This window comes from Cynocephalus volans, chromosome 2 (assembly GCF_027409185.1).
Source record: "Cynocephalus volans isolate mCynVol1 chromosome 2, mCynVol1.pri, whole genome shotgun sequence".
Classification (NCBI taxonomy): domain Eukaryota; kingdom Metazoa; phylum Chordata; class Mammalia; order Dermoptera; family Cynocephalidae; genus Cynocephalus; species Cynocephalus volans.
In genome coordinates this window covers 68,146,159-68,162,871 of record NC_084461.1, presented here as the reverse complement: position 1 = coordinate 68,162,871, position 16,713 = coordinate 68,146,159, and the positions used below count along the sequence as shown (strand labels likewise).

The following is a 16,713-nucleotide window of genomic DNA, read 5'->3' as shown; positions in this document are numbered from 1 at the left end:
ATTTTGGTTAAACCTCAGGTGACATAAGGCCCTCTATGGACAAAAAGACATAATAATGTATTTCTCTTTCTAACACTGAAAGTAAACATTGAAGGGATTATTCTTATTTTCCAACATTAGGATTTCAATGTTTTCTTTAAATCTGCAGCATACACATCTGTCTATCTGAGTAAATCCTGATGTGTTTACGCATTAACTTCAAATGTCAGACTGCTAACATCATCATAGAACTGCAGGACATTCTTCCACAGATCTTTCATAAATGATATAAACAGGTTAGGACTAGCTTTTAACCACATTTCTTTCTGAAAGTCATGCAGTTTCAGTAAATTACAAGAGACACAATACTGCAAAAAATTAACTCATACCATTGGTTATATAATGTGCAACAGATAAATTATGACTACGCATCCCTACCTTGTCCTTGTTTTCTACCTCTTTAATTTCTGCCTTTCTGTATCTTTCTATTCTTCTCCCTCCTACTCCCAACTACTGGCATTCTTCAAACTCCTTGATCTTATCCTTTTCACTGTATGCTTTTTTTCCCCCTTAGAGGAATTGTTTATTTTTTTAATTCGACTGTCCCATCTCGGCAGCAGACTACCCTCTTCTCTTCTATCATGCTATCCCTTTGCCCAGAAACCTTACTGCCTTCTAGACTTTACTGAATTCTGTGGTTATTGACCCCTTCTTCCCCAATTCTCAACATGAAAGTTTCCCTCTAATCAAAAAAGTCTCCTTTCTATCTTCATACCTCTCTAATATTTCCAGCCCGTGTCTCAGAGCTCATACTGTTTCCATACACACACAACACACCCTTCCCTCCTCCCACTACCAACTCAAAGCATTCCATCCTGCAAATGTCCCTAGCCAAGCCCACCCCCTCTACAAAGCCTTCCTAGGCTATGCCAGTGCCCAGGAAGCTCTTATTTCTCTGAACACAAAATTGAGTACCATCTGCTGTGTTCATCTGACTTGCCTCAAAATCACTTTCTTTGAGAACTAGTAAATATTAATATTTATTTATTGCTTTCTTTAGCTTTGCCCTCAACCAGTTCTACAAATATATAATTCTCGAAGCTAAAGCAATCTTAACTGCAGTCAATGCAGTACTCAAAATCTTTGCTTTCTATTAGTTTCTCTCTACATTTTTACAACAAATGGAAGTGAAACAAGATAGTAAGACTGATTCCCTAAGACCCAGACTGAAATCTTGTAACTACATTTTACATAAAGATAAATAACCTAAGAAAAATTGACAGTTCATCATTATTTAAAAATAATTTCAGTTTACTACCATCTTTGACTAATACTTGTTCTAAATTACAATATGATACAAAGTAAGTCTGTACCTTGAAATATCAAAATACATGTGAAGGTGTTAGTAGTCTTTAAATTGTAGTTCACAGAATATAAAATCCTTTGGAGACCTCTTGTGGTTAAAGTTAAGAATACCAAAAAAGCCCTAATACTTTAAGATGGATATCCTATATTCCAAGCCATTCTTTCACCTTTTCTCATGAAGCTTTAACATTATGTTTTCAATATTAATAAAACATCAACCAGTAACTGACAAAAACTGCGGCTTTTTACCTACAGAAGAAAAAAAGGGGGTTCTAAGTCTGAGATATAAGAAACTACCTATCAGTGTTTAAAATATACAAGATGATACAACCAAATTTTGTCCTTGAAAATTCAATGCTATATAGTTTTCTGGTAGTAAATGTGGAACAGAATTCTGGCAAGCTATGTTCTTCATATTTAAAGAAAAGCATTCCCTATGCCCCTTGCCAAGTTTTTTTTGTTCTTTTTGTTTTTCCTTTTCTTTTTTAATATGTCTGGGAGCTGTATTTCAGGTTGATTGATAAAGGCTAATAAGCTTTAGGATGTTGAAATAGAAACACTAGCATTTAGGGGAAAAATTAAGGTAAGACCTCATCTCACACAATAAAGCAAAATAAAGAAAAAGTAAATTAAAAATTGAATGCTAAAAATAAAATTAGATTAATAAAGAAAATAAATTGACTAAAATAAAATACAGATGAAGGGCTTTCAGAATGGGAAGAGATCTTTTTAAGTATAAAAATAATGGAACACTACCAGAAGCATGGAGAACCTAATTGGTCCAGAAAGTCTACTAAAAACATGTAGAAATAGTGAATTAAAATTTTAAAAAAGTTTAAAGAGAGTCAAAAAAAATATTTTAAAAAAAGCAAATCCCCAAGGGCCAAAAATAATATGAAGAACACAACCACAGGTGTGAAATTATACCATAAAGGGCCAACCACAAAGAGTAGAATAAGAAGGCCAATGTACTTCTGACGGAAGTTCCAGAAAGAGAGGCAATATTAAAAGAGACAATTGCTGATAGGAATAAGAAGAACTCCCACTTACAGAGACCTCTATATACTAGGCATTGTTTCAAGCACTTTACCTACATTAACTTACTTAATCCTTACAAAGAGGTAAGTACTCTTAATACCCTTATTTTAAAGAAAAGGACACTGAATGACAACACATTTGAGTAATTTATTCAGAGTCACTAAAAGGAAGAGCTAGTTTTCTAACCCAAACCCTGTGTCACAAGAGTCCACGCTGTTTGACCCTTTGACTTTTGAATCTCCACTACTCCATTCTGTCCAAAGATACAAATTAGCTGTAGACACTCCACAGAAATGTAGATTTAACTTTTGACTTTGCTTAGTCCAATAGGCAAATAAAATAAAAATGAACAAAGAAAGAAAATTCACAAAAAATGAAAAATTACATGTGGTCAGTAAACATAGGAAAAATTACATACTTACAATGTTAACCAAAGGAATACAAATTAAAACAAGACAAAAACAGTCATTAAATTTTGCAAAATCTTTGGTATGCCAAATTCGGGCTTCTGAATTTTATTTGATCAATAAACATTTAGGAATATCAACAGGCAATGCTACTTGCCAGACAAAAATTCAGTTTTGGCAATGTCTGTCATTGTGGAATGTTTTGATATTTAATTTACTTGCCTTTGTTTTATAAAAATAAGTGGAAAACAGAAAAATGAACATGTTAAGCAGGAGGGGAAGGGAGAAATTGGTAAAGGGCCACAAAAAATATTTACATTGTGTAATAATAAAATAAAATAAAGAGAAATGAATGTGTTAATACGATTGATTAATTTTAGTCTCAATCTAAGCTAATCAAACACACTCAGTTATGAAGAAAAGGAACAAAATTAAGGACATAAAATATTGAAAGTATAGTTTAAGAAGACTCTTAAAAAATTTTTTTTAGAGATTTTATTAAATTTTTTTTAGCTCTCTCAGAGTAGCACCCCTTATAAGTTTACTGTTTGACTTTTAATTATTTGTTTGAACACACTGGCAGAAAAGGATTAAGAACAAAGAAAGGGGACTAGATACCACATTTTTCATCTATGCAACTGGCAGAGTTTATTAAATGATCATCCCCAATGTTGGCAATGGTTCAAAGAACCCTCCCATACTATACTTGTGGGAGTATAAATCAATATTACCATTTCTAGCAAGCAACCAAGAGCTTCATAAACATTTATACCCTCTGACCCAATAATTCCACTTTCAGGAATTTATGTTAAGGAAATAATCAGAAAGGCACACAGATATTTCTACATATGGATATTCATCACAGCAATTTCTGTAATACTGAAAAAAATGAATACAGCATACCAAAAGGGAAATGGATAAATTATAATCCATTTATATGACTGAATGTTGTGCAGTCATTTTGTTTTCAAGAGTACCTACTGAGATATCAGCAGATGAAATGATGTTGACTAGAATTTGCTCCAAAATAAAAATTCCAGGGAGAGAGGGATGAAATGAGATTGTCTCTGAGTTGAGAAGTGCTGAAACTGGTTGATGGATTCACGGGAGTTCACTGTGCTAGTCTATTAATTTTGTGCATGTTTGAAATTTTCTATAAAAAAGTAAAAAATACATGTAGAATTTTTAAGTAAAAAAACAGGACACAAAAGTGATTTTGCAACATGAATCCAAGTTTAGAAATGAAAAAAAGCGATACACATACATGGAATACGCCAAAATGTTTAACAGTAGTTATCTCTGCGTTACAGGATTTGACTTATTATTTTATCTTTATTTTTTAGCTCCTAACTTTTTTTAAATGAACATATATCAGTGTTACAATAAAAAAAAATTATGAAAGCTACTTTGAAAAAAGTTAAATTCAAATGAAAATGAACCCTCTTAACTTCAAGGACAAAGAAACACATGGAAATTTACTTAATAAATCACTTTGATTTTCTAACTGACTTGTCAACCTCCTAAATGAAAATCCTCATGGGCTTCCCTGCCTAGTCTAAAATCCAAATTCTTTAATACATACAGTTCCTTTCACTCGAGCCCCAGCCCATCTTTCTGGCCTGTTTCCCCACTACACTGACAGCACAGAATCTTCCCAAGTAGGCACCTTCGTGTTTGCACTAAACACATCGTGCCTTATGAATCCAGTCAGGTATGTAGACATCTGCCTCTCCTGTTGGACTTTAAACTCTGCCAGACACATCATAGCCACATCTTCTTCCTCTGTATGCCACAGTGCCTAGTACACTGTGTCATCAATAAGTGGTGTGACCTCAGACCTAGTAAATAAAACTACTGGACACAGCCCTGAATCAAAACTTGCAGCACAAACAAAGCATTTTCAAAATTATATAAACTTTCTAAGAAATGAATTCTAAATTATCTCCAAAAATGGAAGATTAATTACCAAAGAATATCATTAAATAATATCAGAAACCCCTTTAATAAGATCAATTTCCGGGCTGGCCCGTGGCTCACTCAGGAGAGTGTGGTGCTGATAATACCAAGGCCACGGGTTCGGATCCCATATACGGATGGCCAGTTAGCTCACTGGGTGAGCATGGTGCTGACAATACCAAGTCAAGGGTCAAGATCCCCTTATTGGTCATCTTTTAAAAAAAAGAAAAAAAAAAAGGATCAATTTCCGAAGTCCTACCTTAAGGTGATGGAAGGGTAAGTTTGCTTTTCTTTTTAAAAATTTCCAGCACTACATTTGAAATATAATTTTTATACATAAAAACTATTTTTAACAACTTTGATAAGCATTGGTTTTAGGATTAAATCTCAGTTTCCAAATCAGTATTATTTTCCAGTGATGTGCCGACTTACCCAACAGCTGTGGCTCGATGGATGAGCATCTCTGTTGGCTCTGACAAGTCTGATGGAAGCAGCAGCTCCACCGGCTGCAGGCGTGATATCCGAGTTTCCAGCTCGGAACGCGAGGCAGAGTCCTGGAAACTATCAAACACAACCTCACCTGTGGCAGGCTGCACTCCCTGAAAACAAATACAATGTCACAGAAAATACATGTTTTTCTAGTTGTAGCTATGACATAGCATAAACATGGAAATGGTAAAGATGACACACTCACTAGTACATAATTCATCTCTAACGTGTTTGAAAACCTGTCTGCTTTCCGAGACTCTCACATAAAGCGTCAGATTCACATCTATCTAAACTGTGGTAAATGGGATTTTAGAGACACCCTGAGTATGAACCCTGGATCTAACATACCTAACAGGGTGACTATGACAAGTCATCAAATCCTAGTGTGTCTTAGTTTCTTCCTCCATAAACGGGAATAAACTAGCCTACTTCCCTCACAGGGTTACTGTAAGGATAACAAACAAAACGGAAAACAAACGTGAATTCTTTGTAAACTACAAAGCACTATACAAAAAGTAGTTATCATCATTGACAGTAATAAGTGATATGATACTAGTAACCTGACCACCAGATTAGTAGTAAATTACTACTTCATTATATAAAATGAATACACAAAAAGTATAATTTTTGCCAAAAAAAAAAAAAAAAAGAAATTAAATATAACATTGAGTGACCTCCAAGTAGATAGTCTATCCATGACATAACCATGACTACTTAAAGCCACCCCCCTATGACCCCACACTAACAATAGCAAAGATAAACTGGAAAAGATTATGGTTTGGAAGAGGTGAAAAAAGTTGTGAAGTTACTTAGCCAAGAGCCATAAAATGGTAGAGCCGAGATTCAAACCCAGGTAACCTGACTCCCTAGGCCAACTCTTACCGACTACTGATGCTTATGAAATGCACAGGGCTAGTTACAGAGAGCATCAGCTAGAAGGAGGAAAAATTACTAATCCCTATGTTCATACACTGCTGATGGAAAGCCAACTGACACAGCCACTTCCAAAAATAGCTAGGCATTATCTAGGCAAGTTGAAAATATCCATACCCTATAACTCAGCAATTCCTTCCCCAGGTATATATACTCTCAAGAAAATCAGGTATATGTCCAAGTATAATGGAAGACATGTACAAAAATATTTATAGCAGCCTTCTTTGTATAACCAAAAACTAGAAAGAACTCACATGACCATCAACAAAGGAATGAATAAACTGTAGGTCATAAAATAAAATAGGACAAAACAATGAAAGACCTACAGTAACACGTGTAAATACATCTCTACATCTCACGAAACTGTAAACAAAAGAGGCAAGACCCAAAAGGATACATGCAATATGTTTACATTTGTATACAAAGTTTAAGGTGGTAAAGCTGGAACTAAAACCAAGAAAATTATCATAAAAGTCTGGATTACAGTCATCTCTGGAGGGGAGGGACACATAGGGACCTTAGGGCTTGTAGGCAGTGTTAATAGTTCCTGACCTAGGTGACTGGCTCATGTTACCCTGTAAATTTCTGTTTTATTCATTTTTCCATTTGAATATTTTATAACTTTTTAAAATCCTTCATTTATAATTCAAGGAACTTCCTTAATTGTAGCCCAGAGGCCTTCTCTAGTGCCCAGATAGCAGGACTATCAGTACATTAGGATACATTTTAAGTACCAACCTACAAACCATTTAGGTCCCAATCTATAAACCAAGAATTTACAAAAGCCATTTACAGATGTACAAGTAACCAATTTATCAGCCAGACAAGTTCTCTTGTGTTTCAGAGAAATGGTCTATATTGTAATACCTGCAACATCTATTACTGCATCATATGTGACATCGAGAAACCTAAAGTCAGTCTGTATAAAACTGCATTGCCCAGATTGAAGGCACAGGGCCTGACTGCAGTGGTACAACAGCAAAGCCCTTGATTTCAGGCTGACTACCAGTACCCAAAAGGTGATTGTCAGGTTGTGACGGGGGAATGTGTGACATTCATCATGACAGGGAAAAATCCAGAGAGAACAGTGTTGAGAGAAAAGGAGATAAGATCCATTTCAACCACACTGAGTTTGAGGAGCCAGATCAAATTTTGAGTGCCCTTGTTCAATAAAAATTTGGATGCGGGAGCCTGGAGCTCAGGGGAGAGGCACGGCCTGGGCCCAGAGCTCAAGATATCATCAGCCCAAGAAAAGGCTTGAGAGGCAAACTATCATTTTTCATGTCCCAGGTCACACACTATAGTTAACTTTGGCAGTAAGCCAGAGGGTATTTCTAAACACAGTTAAGTAGAAATTGCATACTATCAACTATGTTTTTTAAACTGAGTTTCAGGTAAATATAAAAGAGCACACTACCTATGTTACAGCTTAAAAACAAATAATCTTACTATTTGTAGATAGGCCCAACTGCCTGAGGCTAGATAAAAAGTGCTTCTCAATGATTAAAAAAATTATTTAGAGCCATCCAACAGTAATACTAACTCCCTGAGAGAAGGGCTTATTGGTTAGGCAAATGTCAAGTTAGCAAAGAGTTATGCAATCAGAATGAGGTTCTTTTTGTTTTTGTTTTTTGAAGACCAGTCAAGTAAAGCAGTGAAAGTGGAGAAGGAACAAAGGAATCTGTAACTGGTTGTGATCAATTAGTTGTAAACACCACTGCACTAGGGCCAGCCAGAATAAGGTACTAATAGGCACATTGGAGACATTCAGGTTGTAAGAATTTTTATTGATACTGCCACTAACTGTGGAAGTTAGAAAAAGCAAAGAGAATTAGTCATGACTCAGGCAACAGTTCTACTTTTGCTTAACTTACGATGGAACAAGGGAGTCTAATAGTTCTGAAGGGTCCTAAAAAGCCAAGATTTTGAACAGAGTCCGGGTAGGTCTGTAAACAGGTAAATTTACTCATAAATTGCCAGAAGGCAAGATCAATAAAACTATGAGTCACAAATTATACTTACCTGGAAGACTGAATATAAATATTCCTAATATTAATTTAGGATGCCATTTTGTATTGGCCAATTATCATTTCCCTTTAACTACCTCTTCCTCCAAATCTAGATATGATAATCCCATAATCATTCATGTCTAATTTCAAACCCCTAGGGAGAAATCTGTAAAACCCTTTGCTACCCATGCATGTATTGGCTTAGTGTTTCATTCCATTATCTCTACATTGCCCACATGCACTCCTGTCACGTGTGTCTATCTTCAACCCCAAAATCCTAAAGCACATGGACCAAAATTACTTGTATCTCTCCATAGCATAAAGTGCCAAGTAGCCATATGAGAGAATTGTAACTAGTAATTTAACATATAATAGTATGAAGAAAATGTGTTTCTAGTACAATTATTTGAAGGCACACTTCATCAGATATCCTCATTAGGAACCATACATGATTACTCATATTTAGAGATAACAGTGAACATCTAACATTTGTTCTTCGCCTACAAAATACTTACCACAATGCCAATGAAAACATTTCCCTTTTTTTTGTCCTTAACATTTTCCTTATTTTCACAGATACACAGAAGATAGTTGGTAGAAGTATCAGTCATTATCTCATCAACATTTACAGCATCATCCAGCTTGATTAGGGGGTTCACATGTTATAATTATTAAAGAAAAATCTATGCTAAATTAGCATTAATATTAACTGTTTTTTTCCTTAAAATAATGGTTCATTTTCCCAGATACTCTTGCTCTTTGCAAAAACCTTCCATACAGCATTCATTCTTCTGATTTACTCTGATCATAGTTGCAAAACTTATCTTCCCTAAGATATAAGGTTCATGAGGACGGATAACTATTATCTTCTCAATTCCAAAGGCATAGAAGAGTACACTGGACCCTGTGGATGTCCAGATATTAACCCACTTCATTAGTAGAATAATGCTGAGACTTGAATCCTCAGCAATCCCATAACATTTACTTCCATAAGTCAGAGAATAAATGCACTAAAATAGTGTGAATTACTTTCTTCCTTTAAAGTGCCTAAAGCTCCCAGAAACAGCAAGAGAATTTTTAAAAGACATAAGAAAACAGAAACATGCATACATACATACATGTATGTGTGTGTATATAAAATGAGTCCATTAATTACATTCTCAGGGATAAAAACTGATTTTGGACCAAATCAGTCTGAGCACATCCAATCTGGGTACCAGGAGAGATAACAGCAGCAAAAGGGAAGCAGGGAGAGAGATACTGCCATAGGTTTAAAATAAGAGACTCAAGCTTAGGTAAAAGAAAAAGTAAAATTACCAGATCCTTATAGCCTAATCAGCTTAAAACAACACAGGGCTGTTAATGATTTGGAGTTTATTCAGAGTGATAGCTATTCCCTACTTATGGTATTAATGGAACAAAACAGTCCTCAGAATTTGGGTAGAAGCTAAGCAGGTCTCTAAATAAGCAGATTTGTAATAAAACATAACAGAAATATTACTATCACACAGTACCACTTAAAACCTTCTCATCCCCTACATTCTTTCATAATAAGAGAACTAATACCACCCCATAGTGAGCATTTTAAAATGCACCCTTATCTCATTTTGTATTATAATTATTTGGCTTAAATTAACAGCATTTTATGACTTTGCTTTTGAATTATTTTATTTCAAGTAACATAATGAATTTATGAATGATTATAAATTTCGGAGCAATCACTATGCACACTGAAGATTCCTGCAAAGTCAGAGATTTTCACCAACAATCCATTTTCAAAAGTAATAAAAATTTTACGAAGTTAACAATTAATGAAGATGGCCTACTATTACCTTTTATAAGCATTTAACTGTGTCTTAATTTTGACTCTGCAGTTTTCTTTCCACATTTTGAAGTTACTAAGTTACTTTTTAGGTCTCATTTTAAGAAGACCCTGTAGGTCCTAAACACCTAACCATTGCCCACAAATGGTCTAGGGAAGATGTAATTTCGACTCAGTTGCTAACCTGACATCATATTTTGTTAGGCTTTATTTTATCTTGCTCTTAACGTATGATGAACTCTTCTTTTACCGTGACATCTGAAAAATGCTTGTTTCCATCCATTACCAATCCTTCCCTCTTCAGTAGTGCACCTAATCAAGGGTTAAAGTAACCACATCACCTCAGTTCATTGAAAAGGTACCCACTCAAAGAACAATTAAAAAACAGTGAAAAAAAGCTATCATCTTAAAACAAAGCCCTTGTAACAATTAAGAGAAAAATTCCTAATCAAAAAGGATATCTTCTCCAATTAGTGTAGATTTTGTATAAAGTGCAGTCAACTTCCGGGAAAAGAGTGAACTCTTGTTGTCTCCAATGGCCTTTAATGCTGCAGTTTCAGTTTGCTTCACAACTCCCACCTTCAACAAAAATAATACTGAATATCAAATATGATGAAAAATTATTTTTTAAAACTCATTTCAAAATGTTTAAAGGTCAATTCTGAAATATTTAAAATAAATAAGTCCACAATGTCCAGATGTAGGGTTTCAGTAATAATACCACAAGCAGCTGGCATGCGTAGATAAATCACTAAGAAACACTCTACCACAGAGTTTAAAAAAATTTCATCCTAAATATCTAACAATATGTTAAAAACTCATGAAGATATAATGCTAATAATTATGACACACTTTCATTTCTCAAAAATGCCAAATTCTAAAACCAACTAAAGCCTACCACAACCTAACAAAACATGTTTTCGTTCTCTGGAAGAGGATCCCAATTCCCTTTTCCCACAAGTTAAAAGCCAAAGCTGACCTTATATCCTTTCGCCACAAGGCGGCGTACATGAACGAACAACCTGTGAGTAGGGATACTTGCTGTCATAAAGTTGTGATCTAAATGGCAATAAATATTAAGCTCCCGGGCTGCGATCTAAAAAATTTAAAAAGAGAATATCAATAAATTCATATTTCAAGATTCCCAGCGAGGGGCTTGTTCACTCTTTAAAAATTAATCAAGATATACACTTAGGATTTTGTGCACTTCTCTAAATGCGTGGTATATCAACAAAAAGTTTAAGAGACATTTCCTGTACACAGAAGCCTATACTTTAATCTATTTTTGGCAGTACCAATGGCCTAACTTCAGGGCCAACATCTGCATCTAGACATGACTCAAAAATATGACAAGTCTTATATATCCTTAGATCTACCAAAATCTTAAAGTGCTGAGCTTTCCCTACACAAAGACTATTCAATACAGAGAGCATGAGACTGTAATGCATCAAGAATTTGCTACATGGCACTTGCAAATAACTGACAATTAGGAGATGCTACAGAATATACATAAATGATGAACCCATTTGAACAGAGGAAACTTTAAAGAAATGAGAAGAGAACCTTCCGGTCTGATTAGCTAATTAATGATACATGACTGGTAGATATGCAAGAACCAGGCAGTACCATCTGATTCCTTGCTTTCTTCTAGAAAGCATCATGGCTTAGATATTGCCCACTACAACCACTGAACTCTCCTTCCAACACTTTCTCTCTTCTATCCCACCCTGTCTCTGAGCTGTATTGGTCTGTCACTGAAGCACAGGAAAACAGCCTTTACTGTGGTCAAGGCTGAATTTACCATTTAACTTACACAATTTCTTTCTCCCCTTCACCTTCAGTATGCCAACTATGTATCTGTTCCTGTCCTCAGGAAACATGCTGATGCTATTTCAGAGTCTAATTTCATAATACAGAACACAGCATAGTGCAGCTGACTTAGAGAACACCACTTTCCTGCCACAAAAAGATTTAGGAAACTTGAACAAAAAAAGTTGGCCAAGTCTTCACTTCTCATCCATGAGGCAGATAGGCTACCTCATCACCCTCTGATCTTGTACAATACAACAAGGCCTGAAACTACAGACCTGATATTTTTGTTTGTTTTTTGAGGTTTTTTGGCAGCTGGCCAGTATGGGAATCCAAACCCTTGACGCTGATGTTATCAACACCACACTCTAACCAATTGAGCTAACTGGCCAGACCCCAGGCCTAAAAATATGGAATCATCACAATCCATGACTTCCAGCAAAGGCGTCATCAGCAATAATTTCCCTAAGCTTGCCCATTAAATGCTCAAATTCACTTTCAGCCTTCTTGACTGAGACCTACATCAAATATGACAAAATTAAATACAACGCAACTTAGACTAAGCAAGATGACTGATACACAGAGACCTGTGACACTTCAGTTTCTGTCAGTGGCTGGCAGTTAATATGCTCTTCCATTGAGACTTAACTTTGTTCGTAGCTATGAAAATTCATAAATTAAGGGTAAACAGAGGAATATCCATACATCTCAAATTTTTTTTCTTGCTTGAGTCTTCATTAGAAGACCTGCTCACATGATTAGTTTCATTCACTAATTGATTCATCCAATAAACTTCTGATGGATGAAAAGTATTGGGCTAGCACCGTGGAGAACAAGCACTAACACTCCATTAGGGACCCTCACTTCTTCCCCACAAGTTTAGCTCCCACAAAGTCTGCTTTTTAAAAAAATTTTTACTTTAAATGACAGCATTTTAGAAGAATGATTGAGCGAATTAGGTTTTTCAAAAAGTCAGAAAGTGAAACAAAAATATACTGAAAAGTATCTAAGCCTGGACAAGAAAAACATGAAATAAGTGTTTCAAAAAACGACTTACCTCTGCATCTTCCCCGAAGAATCTATACTTATAACCACATTCCACACACAAAATTGCATCTTTATGCTGCTGCTTCATTTCCATGTACTGTAATTCTAATGGTGTATAGATGCTTTTGGACCGTTTGTTAGATGGTTTAGAATCAGAAGATTTCTGTAAATTTTCATGACTCCTATTTGATGATCCAAATTGACTGAGATCAAAAAGTGTCTTGTCCTAACAACCAAAAGATTTACACAGTTTAAAAAGTATTAATCATAATAATAAGTTCCCAGAGGGAGAAAATGAATATTTGGCAAAAAGCTAACACTTGATGAATCTAAGTGAAAGGTTTATAAAAGCACATTGGATTATTCAGGCAAGTTATCCATATGTTTGAAATTTTTTTTAAAATATAAGGTTTAAAAAAAAAGATGAGCCAAACTATAACTATTTAAGCAAATTCTGAAAGTCTATACATTTTAATGTTTTATACATTTATTTTTAAGTTTGCTTTCATTAAATCTATATTACTAACATTTCTTTTCCTTTCATTATTTATTCTCAGGTATGTAATGCACAAAGGCCAGTGGGCACGAATCTGGCTCTCTCAGGAATAGAGCAATACCACTTTCAGCATGCCTGCCAACAGCCTAAAGATGCCCATAATGATTTATATTCCCAAGCACACTCTTAAAGGTAGTATATACTATAAATCTTTATTCCAAGAAAAAACCACAATTGTTTTGGTAAAGAAATATGAGAACGAGCTTTTGGAAATCATACAGCACAAGGCTACATTTTCAACATTAGTATTCCTACTATCCTTACCTTCCTGTGATAAAAACCATAATTAATTCCAATTCACAGCTTAGAGCAAATTCCTTGCTTATTGGACTCAATTTAGACAAAGGTAAGGGAGACAAATGTTTAGGGTACATCCAACTTCTAATTAATTGTCAGTGTCACTGCCAACATGTAAAAATTTGCCCAGCTACCCCTAGAATCAAAAATATGGTCTAAAAGATAGTGACAAACAGAAGAAGAGGAGAGAGAAAGAGAAGAGATATGGCCCAGGAAGGGGAGCCCCGGTCCAAAAGAAAACCCAGAAACATGAACTTTGCAATCATGAAATGTTTAAAAATAATTCAGCTTAGCTAGGAGAGTAGGTAAAGATAGTACCCATTCAAAAGAGACTCAATTTATCTAAATAGTGTGGCCAAGCAAACTTCCAAAGATCAGCAATAAGAAGACAGTAAGGTGTGAAGAGGTAAAGCAGGAGAAATGTAGGCCATTACATCAGATCTGAGAAAGTATCTATGTTTAACTTGGACGGATTTTCTACTTGGTTTCCATAACCTTTTTTTTAATTAAAACTTAATTGATTATACATATTTGTGAGTTACAGAGTTGACTATCAATACTTGTGTACAATATGTGGTCAAATCAGGTTTGTTAGCTTATTCATCATCACAATACACGATCATTCTTTGTGTCCATTAACCAATGTTTCCACAACTTCTAGGTAAAATCCAGGGATACTATATATTACGAAAGTTAATCAATACTTACAAAAATATATTTCCTTGAAAAAAGTTATTCTTATTTTATACCCTATGCATTTAGGGGATGAGATACATTTCCAGAAAAAAATTCTAACCATATGGAATGCAAACAATGAAATCAATCTGAATACTTGAATATTAAGTAATTTTTTTTTTTTTAAAAACCATTTAGGTGAAAATACTTCTCAGATATATTATGTTCTCTTTCATATCCCCAGAGACAGCATGCTGAACTCAATTTAACCTGGTCTTGACAACTCAGAGTGATCAGAATAAATTTCAAAACCTACCGAGTTATGGCATATTGTTTCTACATTAACAGTCCTAGACTACTGGGCATTTACGTTCATTTGATAGCTTTTTACCATGGTGTCTTTCCATGCCATTGAATGGCTTATCACTTTTAATAATGTCCATGTACTGCTTCTAGGTGTCTCTTCTATCTGGTTACTTCTAATTTCCTGTGACACAGAAATGCCAAGTTGGTCATTTTATGTATGAAGCAACAGTAAATAGGTTCTACTGAGGCCCTGAGGTAAATGTTCCAAATAAAGAGCACTTTAAAAAGAAAGACTTTATGACTCCTGTACTTGTACTTTATGACTACTACACTCAGGTGAACTGCTTCTAAGTATTAAAAAAGATTAAAAACAAAAACATCTTTTTTTCCCCCTGATGTTCTAAGTCATCCAATATTATCCTGGCTGAGAGAGGAGATCATGAATCTGGACTTTGTAGGAAAGAGTGTGAACCTTCGAAAACTATAGGCAAAATTTTATTGGCCTGAGCATTTTTATGAAGAAAAAGTCCATAGATTTATATGAGTAAGTCCATAGAATTTCAATGACTCAAAATACATATATACAATCAGAAAGAGAAAAAGAGAGAGACAGAACAATTTCTCTAATTCAGTGGTTGTCAACCATGGCTACACGTTAAAATGAAAGCTTTTAAAAAATACCCATGCCCAGTTCTCAGTGAAAACAAATTAAATAAGATTCAGAGAGAAGGTTCTTAGCATCAATTTTGGAGTTTTCTTTTTCAAGTTCTCCAGTGATTCTAATTTAAAGCTAAGTTTCAGAACCAACCACTATTCTGAATTACAGATTTCAATGATGAAGCAAGAGTTAAATTCCCTTATTTTTCGATGATGAAAACCAACAATATGTCACAAAACAGTAGAAGTGAAAAGCCCATATTCATTTGATTTACCTTTGAATTACTTTATATCTACCAAGCTTTCAACTGAAAACCTCAAAACATCTATTTAAGTTGCCCATCATGGTTTTCCATTCTATTCATAGAAACTATAAGAAGGATTATAAGAAACTGTGCTTGTATTAATCATCAGTAAAGAATCCCAAGTCAATGGCTCCTAATCCAGGCAGTACATCAGAATCACCTGGGAGGCTTTCATTCAGTTTTTACTAGAAACCACTTTATCCCTCCCCAATACACTATAAATTAGAATCTCCAGGGATTTACAAAAAAAAAAAAATTAGCTCCTTCAGCTAATTCCGGATGATCAGCCAAGTTTGGGAACCATTACCCTTAATGACTCCATACAACGTAATAGTACTTCAGATCCTACTACTGGATCCTATTGGATATTCTTTGATATAGCAGTTACATACCTTTTGATTAACTTGAGATTTGGAATCTTCAGAAGAAATGGCATTCTTTGCACGTAGGAGACTGATATCATCAAAATCAGTACACTTTGGCAGAATTGCAAATCTCTCCTGAGGAGTTTCTGTCTGGACTCTATTTTGAGGAAGGGCAGAATCGCAGCAGAATTCTTTCAATTTTTCAAGAGACTTTAAAATATTCCTGGTCCTCAGACATTTCTTTGGCTCTTAGGTAACAAATCAGAAGAATATATAACAACAGTATTTTAGTCTCATGATGTCAATTCATAACCAGCTTAGAATTTTTTAAAGAAGAAGATTCCCACTAAAGCAATGAACCCAACTATAACGTGATAAGGAAATTTAAAAAACACTGGGTTTGGGGGAAAGTATGTGTAATTTCACTCACTCCTAAAACCCCATTAAAAACCAGAGTAGGGCTTTGCTTCTTTTTCTTTTCTCAGTGTAAGCCCATAAGGGCAGAGAAGAGAGGTGACAACTGCAAATGAAATGAAATATAACCCATTCAACAAACCTGAAAGCTAAATCCTAGGTTAGTAATTAAAGAAACCAAGAGCCAATCCTATTTACAATTTGAAATGTTCAAAAGACTCAGAAATTAGGGCACGAGTAGCCCCAAAAATGGAGTAAAGGGAAGTTCTAAAATAAGGAGAATT

At 34.9% G+C, this 16,713-nt stretch overlaps 1 protein-coding gene across 5 annotated transcripts in view; it reads right to left on the bottom strand.

The window, feature by feature from the left end:
* MSH3 (mutS homolog 3) overlaps window positions 1-16,713 on the bottom strand; it is a 183,102-nt gene that overhangs the window by 161,652 nt on the left and 4,737 nt on the right. For 3 of the 5 annotated variants that reach the window (XM_063085678.1, XM_063085681.1, XM_063085682.1), the window contains exons 3-9: window positions 16,043-16,263; window positions 12,865-13,080; window positions 10,978-11,094; window positions 10,460-10,577; window positions 8,692-8,837; window positions 8,042-8,113; window positions 5,178-5,344 (exon numbers count right to left, since the gene is read on the bottom strand). In XM_063085678.1, coding sequence (XP_062941748.1) covers window positions 5,178-5,344; window positions 8,042-8,113; window positions 8,692-8,837; window positions 10,460-10,577; window positions 10,978-11,094; window positions 12,865-13,080; window positions 16,043-16,263 — 1,057 coding nt within the window. The remainder of the gene's footprint in view (window positions 1-5,177; window positions 5,345-8,041; window positions 8,114-8,691; window positions 8,838-10,459; window positions 10,578-10,977; window positions 11,095-12,864; window positions 13,081-16,042; window positions 16,264-16,713) is intronic. The other 2 variants (XM_063085679.1, XM_063085680.1) reach the window with 2 other exon arrangements.